Source organism: Sesamum indicum, linkage group LG2 (assembly GCF_000512975.1).
Source record: "Sesamum indicum cultivar Zhongzhi No. 13 linkage group LG2, S_indicum_v1.0, whole genome shotgun sequence".
In the NCBI taxonomy this organism is placed as follows: domain Eukaryota; kingdom Viridiplantae; phylum Streptophyta; class Magnoliopsida; order Lamiales; family Pedaliaceae; genus Sesamum; species Sesamum indicum.
This window is the reverse complement of record NC_026146.1, coordinates 8,875,109-8,891,778: the sequence shown is the minus strand read 5'-3', so window position 1 is coordinate 8,891,778 and position 16,670 is coordinate 8,875,109. Positions and strand designations below refer to the sequence as shown.

General features: G+C 37.2%; 2 protein-coding genes across 3 annotated transcripts; both read left to right on the top strand.

Annotated features, from left to right (window-relative positions):
• On the top strand, nt 1,120-7,337 carry LOC105155872 (protein ECERIFERUM 3). The gene is made up of 11 exons (XM_011071856.2): nt 1,120-1,438; nt 1,535-1,755; nt 2,333-2,565; nt 2,705-2,924; nt 3,919-4,046; nt 4,152-4,408; nt 4,499-4,606; nt 5,120-5,323; nt 5,614-5,724; nt 5,882-6,055; nt 6,985-7,337. The coding sequence occupies exons 1-11, from the start codon at nt 1,388-1,390 to the stop codon at nt 7,156-7,158; spliced, it is 1,881 nt and encodes a 626-aa protein (XP_011070158.1). The 5' UTR covers nt 1,120-1,387; the 3' UTR covers nt 7,159-7,337.
• LOC105155636 lies at nt 13,590-16,670 on the top strand. Of its 2 annotated transcripts, XM_011071537.2 has the most exons (5): nt 13,590-13,984; nt 14,067-14,198; nt 15,043-15,267; nt 15,614-15,693; nt 16,433-16,670. In XM_011071537.2, exons 1-4 carry the CDS (start codon nt 13,621-13,623, stop codon nt 15,658-15,660), a joined length of 768 nt encoding a protein of 255 aa, XP_011069839.1. In that variant the 5' UTR covers nt 13,590-13,620; the 3' UTR covers nt 15,661-15,693; nt 16,433-16,670. The 2 variants fall into 2 exon arrangements, with proteins under 2 accessions (XP_011069839.1, XP_011069840.1); XM_011071538.2 differs by lacking the exon at nt 16,433-16,670 and having other exon boundaries at nt 15,614-15,830.

Below are 16,670 nucleotides of genomic sequence, written 5' to 3'. Positions count from 1 at the left end.
GGAAAAAATAAATGTGGGCAGGGGAGTAGTTGTCTGATTTGAAGCATCACTGCTGGCTGTATTGTTGGGAGAATTCAAATGCATTAATTAGTATTACTCACACACAAGATCCATTTCTACAACATGCCATGTGAGGGCCTGTACTGTAAGTTTGATGATAGTTGAGAACAGACTGATGATACAAATAATATATATAATATTAGTATTACGCGTCAAGTTCATATATTTATACGATAAAATGAAATTTAGTGCCGTTGAAACAACGATCACGTTCAAAAAATAAAAAGGATCTTCAAATTGAAATGTGATATCACGCTCTTTTAGAGAATTTCAAGCTCATTGCAGCGAGATATTCTCTATGGTTTATCAGTATTATTCTTGATTTGTTGTATGACTCTAACTTACTCTGAACATGTTGTAGAATCCAAAACCATTAAAAAAGAACACATTCCTTCACTAAAGTAACCGAGGGAGTGATTTTATACATATAGAGGGAAATTATATATCTGTCATTTGTTTACAATTAATGTACTTGTAAGATTCGAATTAATTAATTTCAAATATATGTATATAGAGGTCGTTGGGGTTATATTTGAGTTTCATATTTAAGAAGTGGGAGTCGACACTTTTTTATTTATGCATGTCGTTCTAGATAGGGCCATATTAGTTAATCTTTTATGCATCGTTCCAATTTTATCGGATGTCCGAAGGGACAATAAATGAGAGACTTGACTACGAATGTATGCCTTCACAACTTTCAAGCTAGCTGTAGCTATGTATCATTTGTAGAATAAAAATTTCAATTTTTGCCCAAAAGGAGTTCCAATCCACATTTGTTTATCTTATTTTAAAAAAAAATAAAATAAAATTGACCATCAATGATTCGGGTAATTACATTGGAATCCCCTAATATTTCAAAATATTACAAAGACTTATTCCAAGTCCCTGTGGCCTAGTTACACTCTGTTGCCAACCCATCCCCAGCCCTCATTGTACAATTAGTAACATTAAATAGAGCTGCCCCCCCTCCCCCCCCCATGAGATGCACACACATCACACAAAATTTATTGGGGTGGTGTGTGAAAAGTTTCGTATTCTGCCTCATTGTTGACGATGATCGTAAATATTGATAAATACAAATTAAAGGGCGCCTCTAAATCGAGTAAGTTGGTAGTTGTCTTCCATCCATATATATAGGAGCATGGATATGAGAACAAAATACCCCAATATTCATCCTTCCATGACAACACTCGACACGAAGAAAAAAGTGTAGCCATTTAAGAAAATCCATCGCTAGTTTCAGCTAGAAATCACACTATTTCTTTGCGCTCAATCAAATTTCTGATTTCTTTGCAAGGTAGGAAGTTCATCGACGACCGTCTACACCATGGCTGCGCCTTTGTATGCTTGGCCATGGGAAATCTTGGGGAGTTGCAAGGTACATTCCGTCACTTAATTATGATCATGTTTATATGCTTCTTTTGCGACGGATGAGGTTCAAACTCACGTGGTGTTTTTCCTGTTTTCGCGACAGATTGCTATTTATGGGTTTTTTCTGGCAAAAGCTTTGTACTCAAGATATCAAGAAGAGTCCATGAAAGATGCTTGGTCTCTTCATATCTTCATCGTATGTATGCTCAGACTATTAATGTACCAGGCATGGACCTCGTACAGCAACATGCTCTTTTTTACCCGGAACCGTCAGATTGTCAAGAAAGGAGTTGATTTCAGACAGATTGACAAGGAATGGGACTGGTAAGTAAACCTCTCTCTTGGATTGAACATCATGCAAACCTTATGATCATGATTAGATGACAAGTTAAGCTTGCTGCTGTCTTACATTTGAAAAATAATTGAACCGTGAAGCAAATATGTCGTAGACCATGTCTGGAATTCGTCTGAGATTCTGATTTTGTCCCAATATTCTTGTAATGGGTTAAAAGCAAAAGACATTTGGAAAACAATAATGAAATGAAAACCCTGGGGATGAAAAAAAAGAACACCAGTACAACCTCTTAACCTTTAAAAAACGGGGCAATAAGACACGACACAGGAGTTGTGAGCTTCTTTTTTACAAGTTCGACGTTAAGTTGCTACTCTTTTCTTTTTCGGGAACATTTTGTGTCACATCAGTACTTTTACATGCCGTAAAATACATCTATATCTTATTATAACATAAATATATTTTTTTTCTTACCATTGAAATATTTATATTGACAACAAATTAAATCTTTGCACTAACTAGAAAAAGGGTTTTATCCAAACAATATATATATATATATATATATTGGCGGGAGTTTTTGATGATTGATTGGTGTTGTCCAATATTCAGGGATAATTTTATCTTACTTCAAGCTATTGTGGCTGGTCTGGCGCTGTACATTTTTCCAACGTCTGCAACACTTGCTGTCTGGAACCAAACTGGCATCACAACAGCAATAGCACTTCATGTCGCAATTTCTGAGCCTCTTTTCTACACTATACATAAATCCTTCCATGGCGACTATCTTTTTACCAATTACCATTCACTCCACCATTCATCGCCAGTGCCTCAACCCTATACAGGTAATAATCATTACAGAGTATTAATTATTACTATCTACAAATCTGAAATTCAGGACATAATTTTGGTTCCTGTTTGGTCTTAATTTCGTGTTAGATAGATTTATTACTCAACTGCCTGTTCGTGTTTGATTGTTTGCAGCTGGACATGCTACATTTCTGGAACATCTTTTTTTGACGGTCGTGATTGGAGTACCCATAATCGGTTCATTCGCCGTTGGCCATGGATCAATAATTCTGATCTACGGATACGTTTTGGTATTCGATTTATTGAGATGCTTAGGCCATTCCAACGTCGAAATCGTTCCTCATCAGTTGTTTGATCTCGTCCCGTTTCTCAAATATATAATCTATACTCCGACGTAAGTGGATTTCGTCCCAAAATGTTGTAAATTTTGCATGGAGACCTGGAGGTGTCTTAATTATTTTCACATTAATGTTCATCAATTATAGAGGCAACATTTGATTTAGACAAGTTCATTATGAATAATGTTGGTACATAGTCCTTTGCTATACTTAGACAAACCATAGGAGGAGGCCTATGCTTCACATCTATCAATTTTGCTCTAATTAATGTTTAAGCCGTGTAAGAATCTTGAATCATTTAACATTAATCATTTTCATATATATATATATATATATATACATATATGTACCTAAAATTGTAATCTCTTAGTATTTACAGAAAATTAAATTTTAGGATAAATTACAACGACCTCCCCTGAAGTTTGACATAACTATAAATATTCCTTCGTTGTTTGAAAAATTACTAAAATACTTCCTTAACTTTGACGGTCGGCTAACAATTAGCCGATTCCATTAGTCCCCTTATGTTTTCATCTAATTTTTGTGGGAACTGATCAAAATGCCTTTGTGGATTAAAAATGATAATCTTATGTTTTCTTTTTAAATTTTTTTATTGATCATGTGGATAACTTTTTTTTTATAATTTTTCAAATTTTTTTATTCACTTTTTCAGATTTTTGTTTTACAATTTTTGAACTTTTTTTAAAAAGAATAAATACAGCAAGGGCATAGTTGATTATTTCATACTTCAATCCAAAAATTACATAATTAAAAAATACACGGCATTTAATTAATTTATATCAAATTTCAGAAAAGGAGTTGAATGTAATTTCTATTCAATGGCATAAACTTGAAGAAGATGTAATTTTATGACAATGAATGCATTAGAGGTCCTAATTAATAATATAAATGTTATAGTTATAGGGTGGTACGTCCTTATCCTTACAACTTTATGTAATAATAATGGCAGTAGTTGGCAGTTTCAATTCTATTACATAACCCTAACTGCCCCTTTTAATATTTCTGAATCATTTTTGCTATTGTCTGCAGGTACCACAGCCTGCATCATGCTGAGATGGAGACCAATTATTGCCTGTTCATGCCTCTTTTTGATGCCCTAGGGAACACATTGAACACAAAATCATGGGATATGCACAAAAAAAACAGCTTAGATTCAGGTTTATTACCTATATTCACTGGTCATGTAATTGATAATCATATATAATTCAACTCGTATGAATAATATCTTAAAATTCAAAACGTTCACGTTCTTGACTATGCAGGTAAAAACGGAAGAGTTCCAGATTTCGTGTTCCTAGCCCACGTAGTGGACTTGTCGTCTGCTATGCACGCTCCTTTTGTGATCAGATCAATAGCATCACATCCCTACTACACGAGAATTTACTTGCAGCCGTTTTTGCCTGTATCCTTCGCCATGATGTTGTTGATGTGGGCTAAGTCCAAGACGTTCTTGGTCTCGTCCTACAACCTTAGGGATCGGCTGCACCAGACGTGGACCGTTCCCCGATTCGGTTTCCAGGTTTGGAATTGCTATACTTACAAGTTCTTGTCTGAATGTGAAACTTTGGTCATTGTTCAACATTCCTGATATTGTGCGGGCATTTTGCAGTATTTCTTGCCTTTTGCTGCAGAAGGCATCAACAAGCAGATAGAAGAGGCTATTCTTAGAGCTGACAGATTGGGAGTTAAAGTCATTAGTCTTGCTGCCTTAAACAAGGTTACTTCCCAACCCTCATTGTTTCTGTGTCTGTCCCATTTCTTACAGAAAATGAGAGTTAGTTTTCAATAGTTATTACAATAATTCTTAGTTCACTAAGACTGGCTTGTCCAAGTGATCATATCATGTATGGTATGGGCCCATATTGGGTCCCACACTGTAACTTATGTGTGAGGAGGTTCAGACATAACATTATATGGGCCCACAATAGGGCCCCGCATCATAAATTTTATGGATCACCAAGACCAGTTAGTTCCAGTTGATTGTCTATACACATTATCTGTTGTTATGTGCAGGTGAGGATTATAAAAATATAGCTTTAAAATTATACCACTAGTTCGTTTTTTATTTTTAATCAATTAGTGGTATAATTTGAGCACTATAAATATAATGCTCCCTTATATATGTATATAGTGTACATACTTTTTGTAAACAGACCTTTGATGTTTCTTACAAGCACACAGACACGTTAGTGGTTAGACAAATACTAAAGATTTGATTATGCCAATGTAGAATGAGGCCCTGAATGGAGGTGGGACACTGTTCGTGCAAAAACATCCCAACCTTAAAGTTCGCGTGGTACATGGCAACACCCTAACAGCAGCCGTGATTCTTAATGAGATCAAGGATGTAACCGAAGTATTTTTGACTGGAGCCACTTCCAAACTTGGACGAGCTATTGCTCTTTATCTTTGCAAAAAAGGGGTTCGAGTTCTGGTACGTACACTATATAAATACTTGTCCCGAGTGTCTCCAATAAAAACGTGCATGGTATGGAAATTCTAGTTTCAAATTGCATTCAGTCGGACTCGAACAAATTATACCTTGATACACTTTTCTTGGATGACCAATATACCATTCATGAAAAATGATCAACTACATGTCAAGTGTATCAGACTTGTTCTGTGATTAATTTGATTCGACCAAACCTGATTTCTGTAAAAATAATCCCTAGAATTAACTACTTAGAGCTGAAAAAGTGTGCATGTGATGTTTTATCCATGCAGATGCTAACTCTATCAACCGAAAGATTTAGGATGATTCAGAAAGAAGCACCGGCTGATTGTCAGAAGAATCTCATCCACGTGACAAAGTACCAAGCAGCCCAAAATTGCAAGGTATGGTATTAAAATCTAATCCATATATGTATGTTCTTCTTTTCGAAACGGGGATCAAAACTGGTTTTGCGATTCTATTGGATTCAAACCCGTGACCTATCTTTCGACTAGAATTTATGGAATTCTGATCAAATTGTGGTTGGTGTACATATTGTAGACATGGATAGTAGGCAAGTGGATCACACCAAGAGAGCAAAGTTTTGCTCCGTCTGGAACTCAGTTTCATCAGTTCGTGGTTCCACCGGTGTCGCCGTCCAGAAGAGACTGTACTTATGGTAATCTTGCAGCGATGAAGTTACCTGACGACGCGGAAGGGCTAGGATGTTGCGAGGTAACCACATCTTTGTTGTACTTTCTCTCAACCCTTCAACATCCCATGAGTCTAAACCAGAGAAGTACATATATACCTAATCTTGATAACTTAAATATTATAGCAAACAAATCTTTTGTTACGCCATATTATATAGGTTTAAATGCATTTTTGGTCCGGTAATTAAGTTATTTGATGATTTCGGATTTTAACTTTATAAAATAGCATTTTGATTCCATATCTTTTAAATTTTGCAATTTCAGTTATTTTTTTTGTCGGAGTTCGCACTTCTAGCTTGAGAAATGCATTTGCATTTCATGTGGCCTTTTAAAATTGAGGATATTGTTCCTACTAGCTAATGCTTGTCCTTCAACTTTCTAAAAATAACATTTTGATCTTACATTTTTTTAATTTTCGTTATTTTATCCCTTTTTCCCCATAATTCACCGTTATTGTTGATAGAGATGAACTCCGACGAAAAAAATAACTAAAATTTGAAAAATTAAAAAAATACTGATCAGAATGCTTTCATAGAAAGTTAAAGGATGAAAATTCAAATACCCTAAGTTAGGTAGCAAAAAATACATTTAACCCCACCGTATTATACCATTGTCTTACATGGTAAGAATAAACAAGTACATAGATAGAGAGCCCATAGAAAAGCTTAGGCAAATTACATAAAATTCCTTCAAATATATATGAAAAACACCAATAGAAAGGGTAAGTCATAGATACAAAGTTGTTTTAACGCTATTGCTCCAATTTTTTTGAATCCTATAAATCCCTTCAGCTAATTTCAATTACCTTTGAATTAATATTTTTTAATTTTATTTATAATATATTTGAAAGTATAAAAAATTATTTATTATATACATACAAAAACGACTTAGCACGAAGGCTAGTCCTCTTTGACAACAATTATAACATAGATTTTGTTTTAATCGTTGCAGTACACAATGGAAAGAGGAGTCGTCCATGCTTGTCATGCAGGTGGAATGGTTCACTCCTTGGAAGGATGGACTCACCATGAGGTTGGGGCTATAGAGGTCGACCGAATTGATTTGGTGTGGGAAGCTGCACTAAGACATGGGCTGAAACCAGTCTCAACTATTATTAATTATTAGATAATTAATTCTTGGATAAGACAGAATTAATTAATTAATTTGTATTATTATATATATATACTTTCTTTGTTGACATATTAATTCAATCCATAGATAGTCGTCGGTTCTAACAGTTGAGCAACGACAGAGATTTGGCTATTGCAATATCATGATTTGATGAGTTCAATTAAGTGATATGAGTATTTCTTGCCTCAGAGGTTGCACTAGTTATAATTATTATATGATGTATTCAATATAATTAATTTGTATATTGGTATCTGAAAATATATTGCAAAGATGACAAATTAAAAGAGAAAAATGGTATTCCCATTCTCAACAACAATATGAAGAAATCTAGCATTCATTCATCATCAAGAGAATGATACAATGAGAAGCAAGTATATAAATACAACAAAAAGGAATCTAGCTAACTAACCGAATATAAGAATAATCGAAAAATGTAACAAATAGTATATATGTACATAAAAAAGACAAAAGTGTACAGAAAAAGACAAAAAAGGAGGTCGCTGGTGACCCAGCGATGCAACCTGGATGTACAAGCGATCTCACGACCTGCGATCTTATGGACTTACTTTGTTCAAGCCCACCCTCAAGATGGATTCGAGGAAGAGAGGCCCAGCTTGGGAAGGAAGCGAGCAAAGTTTGCAGCAGTGAGGGATTTAGTGAAGAGATTTGCGACCTAAGCAGAACCCGATATGTGAGAGGGAGCAATGAAGCTAAGTTTGTATTGATCGCGAATGAGATGGCAGTCGATCTCAGATGTTTTGTGCGCTCGTGGAACACAGGGTTAGCGGTGATATGAAGAGCAGCCTTGTTGTCACACCAAAAAGGGATCGGGAGCAAAGCAGGAACATGGAGGTCGCGATGCAAGAAGGAGATCCAACGGAGCTCGCTAACTGCTGATGCCATGCTACGATACTTTGCCTCGGCAGAGGACCTAGAGACCGTGGCTTGCTTCTTAGTCTTCCAAGAGATAAGAGAGGACCCAAGAAAAATGCAAAAATCAGTGATGGAGCTACGAGAGTCGAGGCAGGACGCCCAAGATGCGTCAGACTAGGCACAAAGCTGACCAGACCCGGAGGAAGGGAAGAAGAGCCCGATGGAGGACATACCCTTAAGATACCGGAGAACATGAAGTGCAACTGACCAGTGAGAAGTGCGAGGTGCTTGGAGGAACTGATTGAGCTGCTGAACAGCAAAAGAGATATCAAGGCGAGTGAAGCCCAAATACAAGAGGCGACCTATAAGTCGCCTGTAAGTCCCAGGGTCAGAAAGCAGCAATCCATCTTCAACGACCAGCTTCACCCCAGAAGGTAGAGGAGTGGGAGAGGGCTTGGCATCAAGCATTGAGGAATCAACCAAGATATTGTGAAGATATTTATATTGCGTCACATGAATACCATGGGAGGAGCGAGCTAGTTCAAGGCCGTGGAAGTATTTAGCGTGACCAAGATCGTTAATGGTGAACTGCTGATCTAAATAGGCCTTGACAGATCGAAGAGCAACCTTAGAGGACCCAGTGAGCAGGATGTCGTCAACGTAGACAAAAGGGCAGTGAACTCAGATTTCATGCGTCTGACGAAAAGGCAATGCTCATGGCTGGACTGAGTAAAACCAAAACTTAGTAGTTTGCTGGTGAGCTCAAAGTTCCATTGCCATGAAGCCTGTTTGAGCCTATATAAAGACCTCTGCAATTTGCAGACATAGTAGGGGGGCACATCAAGTAAAGGTGGCACCATGTACACGTCCTCATCCAGGAATCCATGAAGGAATGCATTATTTATATCCAATTGGAACAAGGACCAGGAGCGGGCAGCTGCCAAAGACAAGAAAATCCAAACCGTGACAGATTTAGCAACAGGTGAAAAAGAGTCAAGATAGTCAGCTTCCTCTATCTTATTGTAACCTTTAGCGACAAGGCGCGCCTTGTATAGGTCTATCGACCCATCTGGGTTAAGCTTCAATTTGTACACCCAACGTGACCCGATAGGTCGCTTCCCAGGAAGCAATGGGGTAAGAGTCCATGTGTCATTAGCTACAAGGGCTCCGAGCTCCTGATTAATGGCGTCCACCCAATTTGCATCCTTGCAAGCCTGGTTGTAGAATTTTAGCTCCTGCAAAACAGCTAAGTAGGCAACAAAACGTATAAGTGCAGCACTGAAGGATGCGGGAGTGCAAGTAGTATGAGAGGAAGAACAGTTACACAAATAGTCATTGAGCCAAGAGGGCTTAGAGGTAGTTCTTTGTGACCTACGAAGAGGGATAGGAGGAACAATAGGTGCCGACATAGGTGAATGGGAATGAGAGGAGCCAGATGAGGAAGGATGACCTGGGGTGCGAACCGATGTAGGAGAAGAGGGAGAGTCTGAGTCGGAGAGAGGGAGAGGTAGAGAGATACTAGGCGGGTCGGGTGGAATTGCTTGGAACGGGAATGAGTGCTCATGAAAGACCACGTTTCTGGAAGTGTAAAGTGTTTGTTTAGCGATGTCAAAAACTTTGTATGCCTTTTTCGAATGACAATACCCAAGAAAAACACACTTGGTGTCTCGTTCATCGAATTTATGTTTGTGTGGTCGAATGTTAGTGGCAGCACAGTCACCCGAAAACCTTTAGCCGGGAAAGATCAAGAGGTTTATTATAGAGGACCTCAAATGGGAATTTCCAACGAAGGACTGGTGTAGGTAATCTGTTTATGAGATAGGTCGCTGTGAGGATAGATTCTCCCCAGAAGAGTTTAGGGTGATTTAACTGGAAGAGCAAGACCCGAGCTACTGTGAGGACATGTTTGTGCTTATGTTCTACCACCCCATTTTGTTGTGGTGTGTATGGACAAGAAGTTTGGTGGATTATGCCCGATGACTGAAAAAGGGATTGACACTGAGAGTTCACAAACTCAGTTTTATTGTCCGAACGGATGAACCGAACTGGTTTTTGGAACTGGGCTCGCACCATTGTAAAATTGCATAAGATTTGGGTCGTTTGTGATTTATATTTGAGGAGGAATGTCCATGTTGCTCGACTATAGTCATCCACTAAGATGAGGAAGTAATCACAACCAGTGAGGGAACTAATGTGGTAGGGTCTCCACAGGTCAATGTACAATAGTTCGAAGGTGGATAACGACCTGGTTTTACTATGAGAGAAAGGCAACCTTTGCTGCATGGCTAGAGGACAGACATTGCAATTTTGTCCAAGATAACTAGAATTATGCTTTATTTCTGGAATACAAATATGCTTAATAACAATAGATGAGGGATGACCCAATCTCTTGTGCCATAAATCATTGTCATTGATGCAAAATACAAAGCAAATAGATGTTGATGAACAAATTTGCGAATAACATTTGGATCGAATGAGGTCGCATCTAAGCAGTACAAATTCCTAACTTGCTTGCCAACTGCTATGATGGTTTTATTCTTCTGGTCCTGAAAAAGGCAATGAGAAGGGTGAAAAATAACTTCGACCAACAAGGAAGAGCAGATTTTATGCACTGGTAAAAGATTAAATTTGAATGAATGGACAAATAACACATCAGTGAGAGGAAGATTTTTGTGAAGGTAATCACTCCCTGTATGTGTTACGGATTGTGAGATCCCATCTGCCAGGTGAACAAGGGTCGGATGTGTAAGTGGTGTGATATTGGTAAGAGTGTTAGCGCTGTCATATATATGGTTAGTTGCCCCGATATCTATAATCCAAGAGGACAAAACACTACCCCACAAATAGTGAAAACTCTGTTCATACTTGCAAAATCGTCAACATGAGCTTGGTTGCTTTATGTAGGTGGTTGTATGGTATTTCGTATTAGCGCAATCAGCTCCTGAATCAGTTATTCCTTTACACCAGTTTGCCCTAGGTCGTCCCTCTCAGTTGCGACCTATGCCGCGAACCCCCTGCTGCAACCCCTCTCAATTGCGACCTGTGCCGCGAACCCCTTGCTACTTCCACCATCCTTTTTCCTTTTGTCAGCGAGCTCTTTGTACCAGTCAGGTGGCCCGTGGAGCTTGAAACACATGTTCTGACTGTGCCCAATTTGCTGACAGTGCATGCAATATAAGGATTGCTTATCAATACTGGTTTTCTTCCTCTCAGGTCGCTGTCCACCTTGCACATGTAGGGTTGTGTTATAAGCCTCATTCATCTCCAACTGAACTTTCTTCTGCTTCTCCACCCTCTGTATGATTGAATATGCCTTGTTGATGGAGGGAACTGGCTCCATGACCAGTAATTGATGTCGCACATTCTCAAAGACATTGTTGAGCCCCATTAGAAATTGCATCAGCTGCTTGAACGCGACTGAATCTTCTACTGCTTTCCAGGCTCCACAAGTGCACCCATTGCACGTGCGCTGGGGTGTTGGCTTTAGCTCCGCCATCTCATCCCACAGCCTCTTCATATTTATAAAATAGGATGATAGAGGAAGACTACCTTGTGTCATAGAACAGATTTCTCTTTGGATCTGATACAGCTGGCCCATTGCACTCTCCATATCATTGTTCAAGGTCGACCCAGAGATTTCGTGAGAACTTTGTGAACATGAAGGCCTCCATAATGTCTTTAGATATAGAGTTCAAAATTCAGGTTGTCACCATGCTATCAACCCGAATCTACTGTTCAAAGAAGGGATCTGCTGGGGCTGGTTTCTCTGAGGTTCCGTCAATGAACACTAGTTTCATTTTGGCACGGAGTGCGCGTTTAATTCCAAAACTCCAGTTCAAATAGTTATTTTCAGTGAGTGGTGCACTTACCAATATCATTCCCGGGTGATCGGACCCATGAAGGTGTAGCTTCTTGGGCAAAGGCTTCATTTCGATATTGAGTACTCAGTAATCGCCGGCTATCGCCGTCGCCGTAATGTATAGGTATCGCATACAAAGACCTTCAAGAGAAGGCTCTAATACCATGCAAAGATGACAAATTAAAAGAGAAAAATAGTACTCCCATTCTCAAGAACAATATGGAACCTAATAAAAAAGAGGTTTTGGTAATCGGTACATGTTTTCTTAAACCACCCATAAGACCATATTCTGACTTTTATCCGGAGAATAGCCAACAATAGTTTCCATTAAATGAATAACGGATCCGGACCCTAAAAATAATAATGCTTTGGGAAATCTAGTATTCATTCATCATCAAGAGAATGATACAATGAGAAGCAAGTATATAAATACAACAAAAGGGAATCTAGCTAACAAACTACTAACTAACTGAATATACGAATAACCGAAAAATGTAACAAACAATATATATGTACAGAAAAGACAAAAGAGCAAAACTATACAGAAAAAGAACTGGTGACCCAGCGACGCGACCTGGATGTACAAGCGATCTCACAACCTACGATTTCGCGGACTTACTTTGTTCACATATATACATATATATATATATATTACTATTTCATCTGGATGTTCTTTGACATTCAGCTCTCACAAGAGCAAATATGATTTTTTGCTAAGTACTTATTTCAGTTAAAAGAAAAAATTTGTAGCGCGTTCAGATGAATCACAGCTATACAACGGTCGTTAATTAATTAGCCGTTATTTTTATAAGCGAGACTAAAATATTAGTTATAATTAAAACCACGATAAATGTTTTGGTTATAGCTAAAAATCATGACAAATATTGATTGACCATGGTAAAAATTTAAGTTTTTGTATTGGTTTTGTTTGATTGTGGTTAATAGTATTATTTTCCCATCGTTTCTAAGTCGTAGTCATTTATAGTGTAGCAAAAAACCAAGTCATTATAAGTGCAAAAGTGAAGAAATTATTGGCATGTAATTACCTTCTTTTTTTTTGTATTTCTAGCAGTTGTGGCATGGCGTTCCTGCACGTATATAATAAATAATCTTTCACACTTTAAATATAAGATTTTGAAAGTTAAATGAATTACTTATCTTATCAGTTGAAGGAAAATATATTGGCTCCAAAAAAATTGATACTGTGTTGTCATTAACCACCGCTTTTAAATATAAATGATCTTTTTTTTTTATATTAATATAGATATACATGTATAGACAGATAAGTTTCATTAGTATATACATGTATAAATTTATTTTTAATTTAATTTGTCAAATAAGTAAAAATAAGATAAAATAAGCACCAAGTACTTTAAAATTTTGATAATAAAAATAGTTGGATTAATAAGTGAAACTAGAATTAGAAAAAATTTTGACAAAAAATAATTTTTGCATCTTAGAAATATCTTTAATTTTTTTTTCAAAAAGCTATTTTTGTAAAACAAAACGAACATTTTAAATTTAAAAATCGAAGATTGTTTTTTATTTTAAATTAATACTTTATAAAATAATTGATATGAGTAAATACTTGAGGATCATTAAGATATTTAACCTTATATAAAATTATAAAATAAATTTACAGAAAACACCGCCCGGATCCCTAACAAAATTCTTATGCATCTACCCGAGTGCCTAAGTACGTAGAGTACGAATCTTGCATCTTCATGCTGGACCGCCACTTGTCTTCCCAACAGCACACGTTGCGCCGTCTGCAGCTTCGCACGTACCCACAACCTGTCCACCAACCGCCCAAACCTATCTCGGTTCCTCCCACTGCCGCTGCTCCTCTCACTTTTCCTGCGTCGGTTTGCTCAATCCATCGATCGTTTCGTCCACCAATGGGGAGACCAAAAGCCGTCTCCGACGCACTCCACATCAAGAACAAGCCCATACTCAAACGTCGCAGCAGAAGGAAACAACTGACGACAGCGTTCAAGAAAGTCTTCAACTACATGAAATCAGACACCTACATGTTTGCGCCTCTCGCTTATCCTCAACCTCGTCACACCTCTTCATCTGTTTCTTTTGGTAAGAACCATGTTTTGTTTTTGTTCTGATTTTCGTTGTTGATGAGTGGGATTGTTGATTGGAATCGGGTGTTTTGTGGTAGATGGTGAAGTGGTATCATTTGAACCCATCAAGGGGAAGGAGAAGGAATTGGTGAAGGATGTTGAGGAATATTTGAGATGTGATTGCTACATGTATTCTCCATTGTTTCTGGATTCTGATTCTCGTATTGTCGGTACGAACTTTCATTTGTTTTTTTAGATTTTTTTTTAATTTAGCTTACTCGTTAAATCTTCTAATTTTGTCATATTTGATTGTGACTTTTGTAAGAATTGTATTTTTAAACTATACAATAATGTTAGCAACAAATATTAAGTGTACTAATATTAATTATAATTAATAAGGGAAAATTGTATTTTTCTTATTACCTTGATTTAGATTTCGTACATTTACAGTTACGTACCATTGCTAATAATGGGATTTTCGAAAATAGTTCTATAACTTCGAAAGGTTTCATTTTCAGTTGTCTTTCCAACTTCTACTAGAAAATTGACGGAAAAATCAGGTATAGGTCAGGCATATATATGCTTCATCTTTCTAGAATGGAGGGAAATGTCGGGGTTTTTTCCCTTAATTGTGTAACTGAATTTGAGAGGAGTATTGATAATTTTTTTTTTAAATTATGGGACTATTTTTTATAATCACATACGCAATGGGACTAAAAATGCGTGTGTATATATGAAACCTAAGTTACTGGACAAAAAATCTAATTTCTATTTGTAATGATTTTAATTTTGTTTTAATGTATTTTTCGAGAATTTTATTAGTGATACAAGAAATTTGTTTAAAAATTGTAATGACTAGCTATATATCTATAATCGCAACTTTACAAAAATACAATTGTAGTAGCATATATTAGTTGTCACTAGATTGTCAAGATACATACATCTGTAACTATGCAATTTTATTGTTACAACATAGTAAAATTGTAAAGTTATTACAGCAGTAAAATAATAACTCTTGTCCAAGTTAGATTTTCATGTTCTTAGGGCTTATAAATATTTTTGAACTTATTGTAGGGGTTGGCGGTAGAAGAAAGGGAGACATTGGAACTACTGTCTGTGATGAAATTGAACCGGCAGTGGAGGAAAGAAGAAGACAAGATCAAGACAGCACGAACAGCTTGGGAGAGACTGACGATACCTATAATCCTGTGAGGCGAATTGCTGTTAGACACATCATGCTTCGAAAGGAAAATTTGAAGCATGTGGTTAAACGTAACTGTCGCCCTTCGTCTTCGGCAGGTTATTTTTCTGTTGCTTCTGATTTATCTTCCTTTTGGAAGTTGATGTGTTGTATGTGCATGTTTTTTTATTCAGCATTCAGTGTGTAATTTGACATATTAATAGATAAGAATCGGAGAAATTTATCTGCGGGCGTGTGTGTATATAAAGAAATGATTTCATGATTTCAACTAAGTAAATGTCGTTGGGCGGGCCTAGGTTATGATAATAGACATGTACGATGACATCACATGTTGATATACGCTGCTCAGACGGAATTTCTTGATTGTTGTTGCTGCGATTCACGTATTTGGGTGTATGGGTTTAAGACCATATTGCTTAATGCATTGTGTGGTTGATAATGCAGGAAAGGTGCCATCACAGAAAGACTCCCGTAAAATCACGGTGGAGTAAACTTGCTGATAGCGCGTTGCACAACTAACTTAGGTAATTTACCACTGATCTTATGCTACGATTTAATTTTCGTTGTGTTCAGATTTATGTTTGTGTTGTTTGTTAGGGCGTAGATGTCGATGCTGTAAATAACCGCTGTTTACAATTAGATGCAACTGTAATTGCCACAATCTTGCCATTTATCCTTTCAATCGTTACTAGTTGGGTGCAACTTTTTCGACAATTTAATCAATCATTATTCAATGGTTGAACGAGTTATAAAATAAGAAAGGTCACATGAATGTCGGGTGAGTTCTATTACAGAACTGCATCTCCCTATGGTAGGGTGGTAAATCTTGCCGGTTAATTATATCCATGTCGATACATGAGTATCAACCGGCTGTGATACGCCGGCTTGAATTGCTTGAATCACCAGATGGTCAAGTGTCCTGGTTTGATTTGCTTGTATCGCTATTCGGTTTATGAGTAGTAAATGGCGGGTTTGATTTAGTTGAATCACCATTTGATTGGCAAGATGGTCCTGTCTCGTCGAGAAAATGCATTTGCATTCCTATTCGTGCCATATGGTGACACTTTTGGCCATTTGGATTTCAATTCTGTAATTGATGACAATAATTTAAATATGATCAATGTTTCGGCTTACTTGTATAAATAACGGTTAATGGTTGCTTTACTGCTGTGGTTAATTTGTATTGCTACAACATTTTTTCTTTTAATCATAGTACAATAGAAAATTATAATACATGGAGATGGGATTTGTTTTGACAATCAGATGGAGGTGGTTGGAGAACCTTCGAACTCGTCATCTTCGGGAACTCTTGACGATGGGTTTGTTGTTACCAACGTTCTGTACTTCGTTTGAACTAAGGAATCATAGTCTTGATTCCTTTTCAACCATGGTTGCTTCATGTATTCGATCGGATATTCCATGACACACGGAGTAATCTTTGTTTATATGCACGGTGCTCTTGTGTACGTATAATCGGGCTCATTTATTGATTTTTCTTTTT

Excerpts from the sequence above, each read along its gene's own strand:
- LOC105155872 (XM_011071856.2), top strand. The coding sequence starts at position 1,388 with ATGGCTGCGCCTTTGTATGCTTGGCCATGGGAAATCTTGGGGAGTTGC. Across the intron at positions 1,756-2,332 it reads ATTGACAAGGAATGGGACTG|GGATAATTTTATCTTACTTC; the intron begins GTAAGTAAACCT and ends TCCAATATTCAG. Across the intron at positions 4,047-4,151 it reads AAAAAACAGCTTAGATTCAG|GTAAAAACGGAAGAGTTCCA; the intron begins GTTTATTACCTA and ends TTGACTATGCAG.
- LOC105155636 (XM_011071537.2), top strand. The coding sequence starts at position 13,621 with ATGCTGGACCGCCACTTGTCTTCCCAACAGCACACGTTGCGCCGTCTG. Across the intron at positions 14,199-15,042 it reads TTCTGATTCTCGTATTGTCG|GGGTTGGCGGTAGAAGAAAG; the intron begins GTACGAACTTTC and ends AACTTATTGTAG. Across the intron at positions 15,268-15,613 it reads TCGCCCTTCGTCTTCGGCAG|GAAAGGTGCCATCACAGAAA; the intron begins GTTATTTTTCTG and ends TTGATAATGCAG.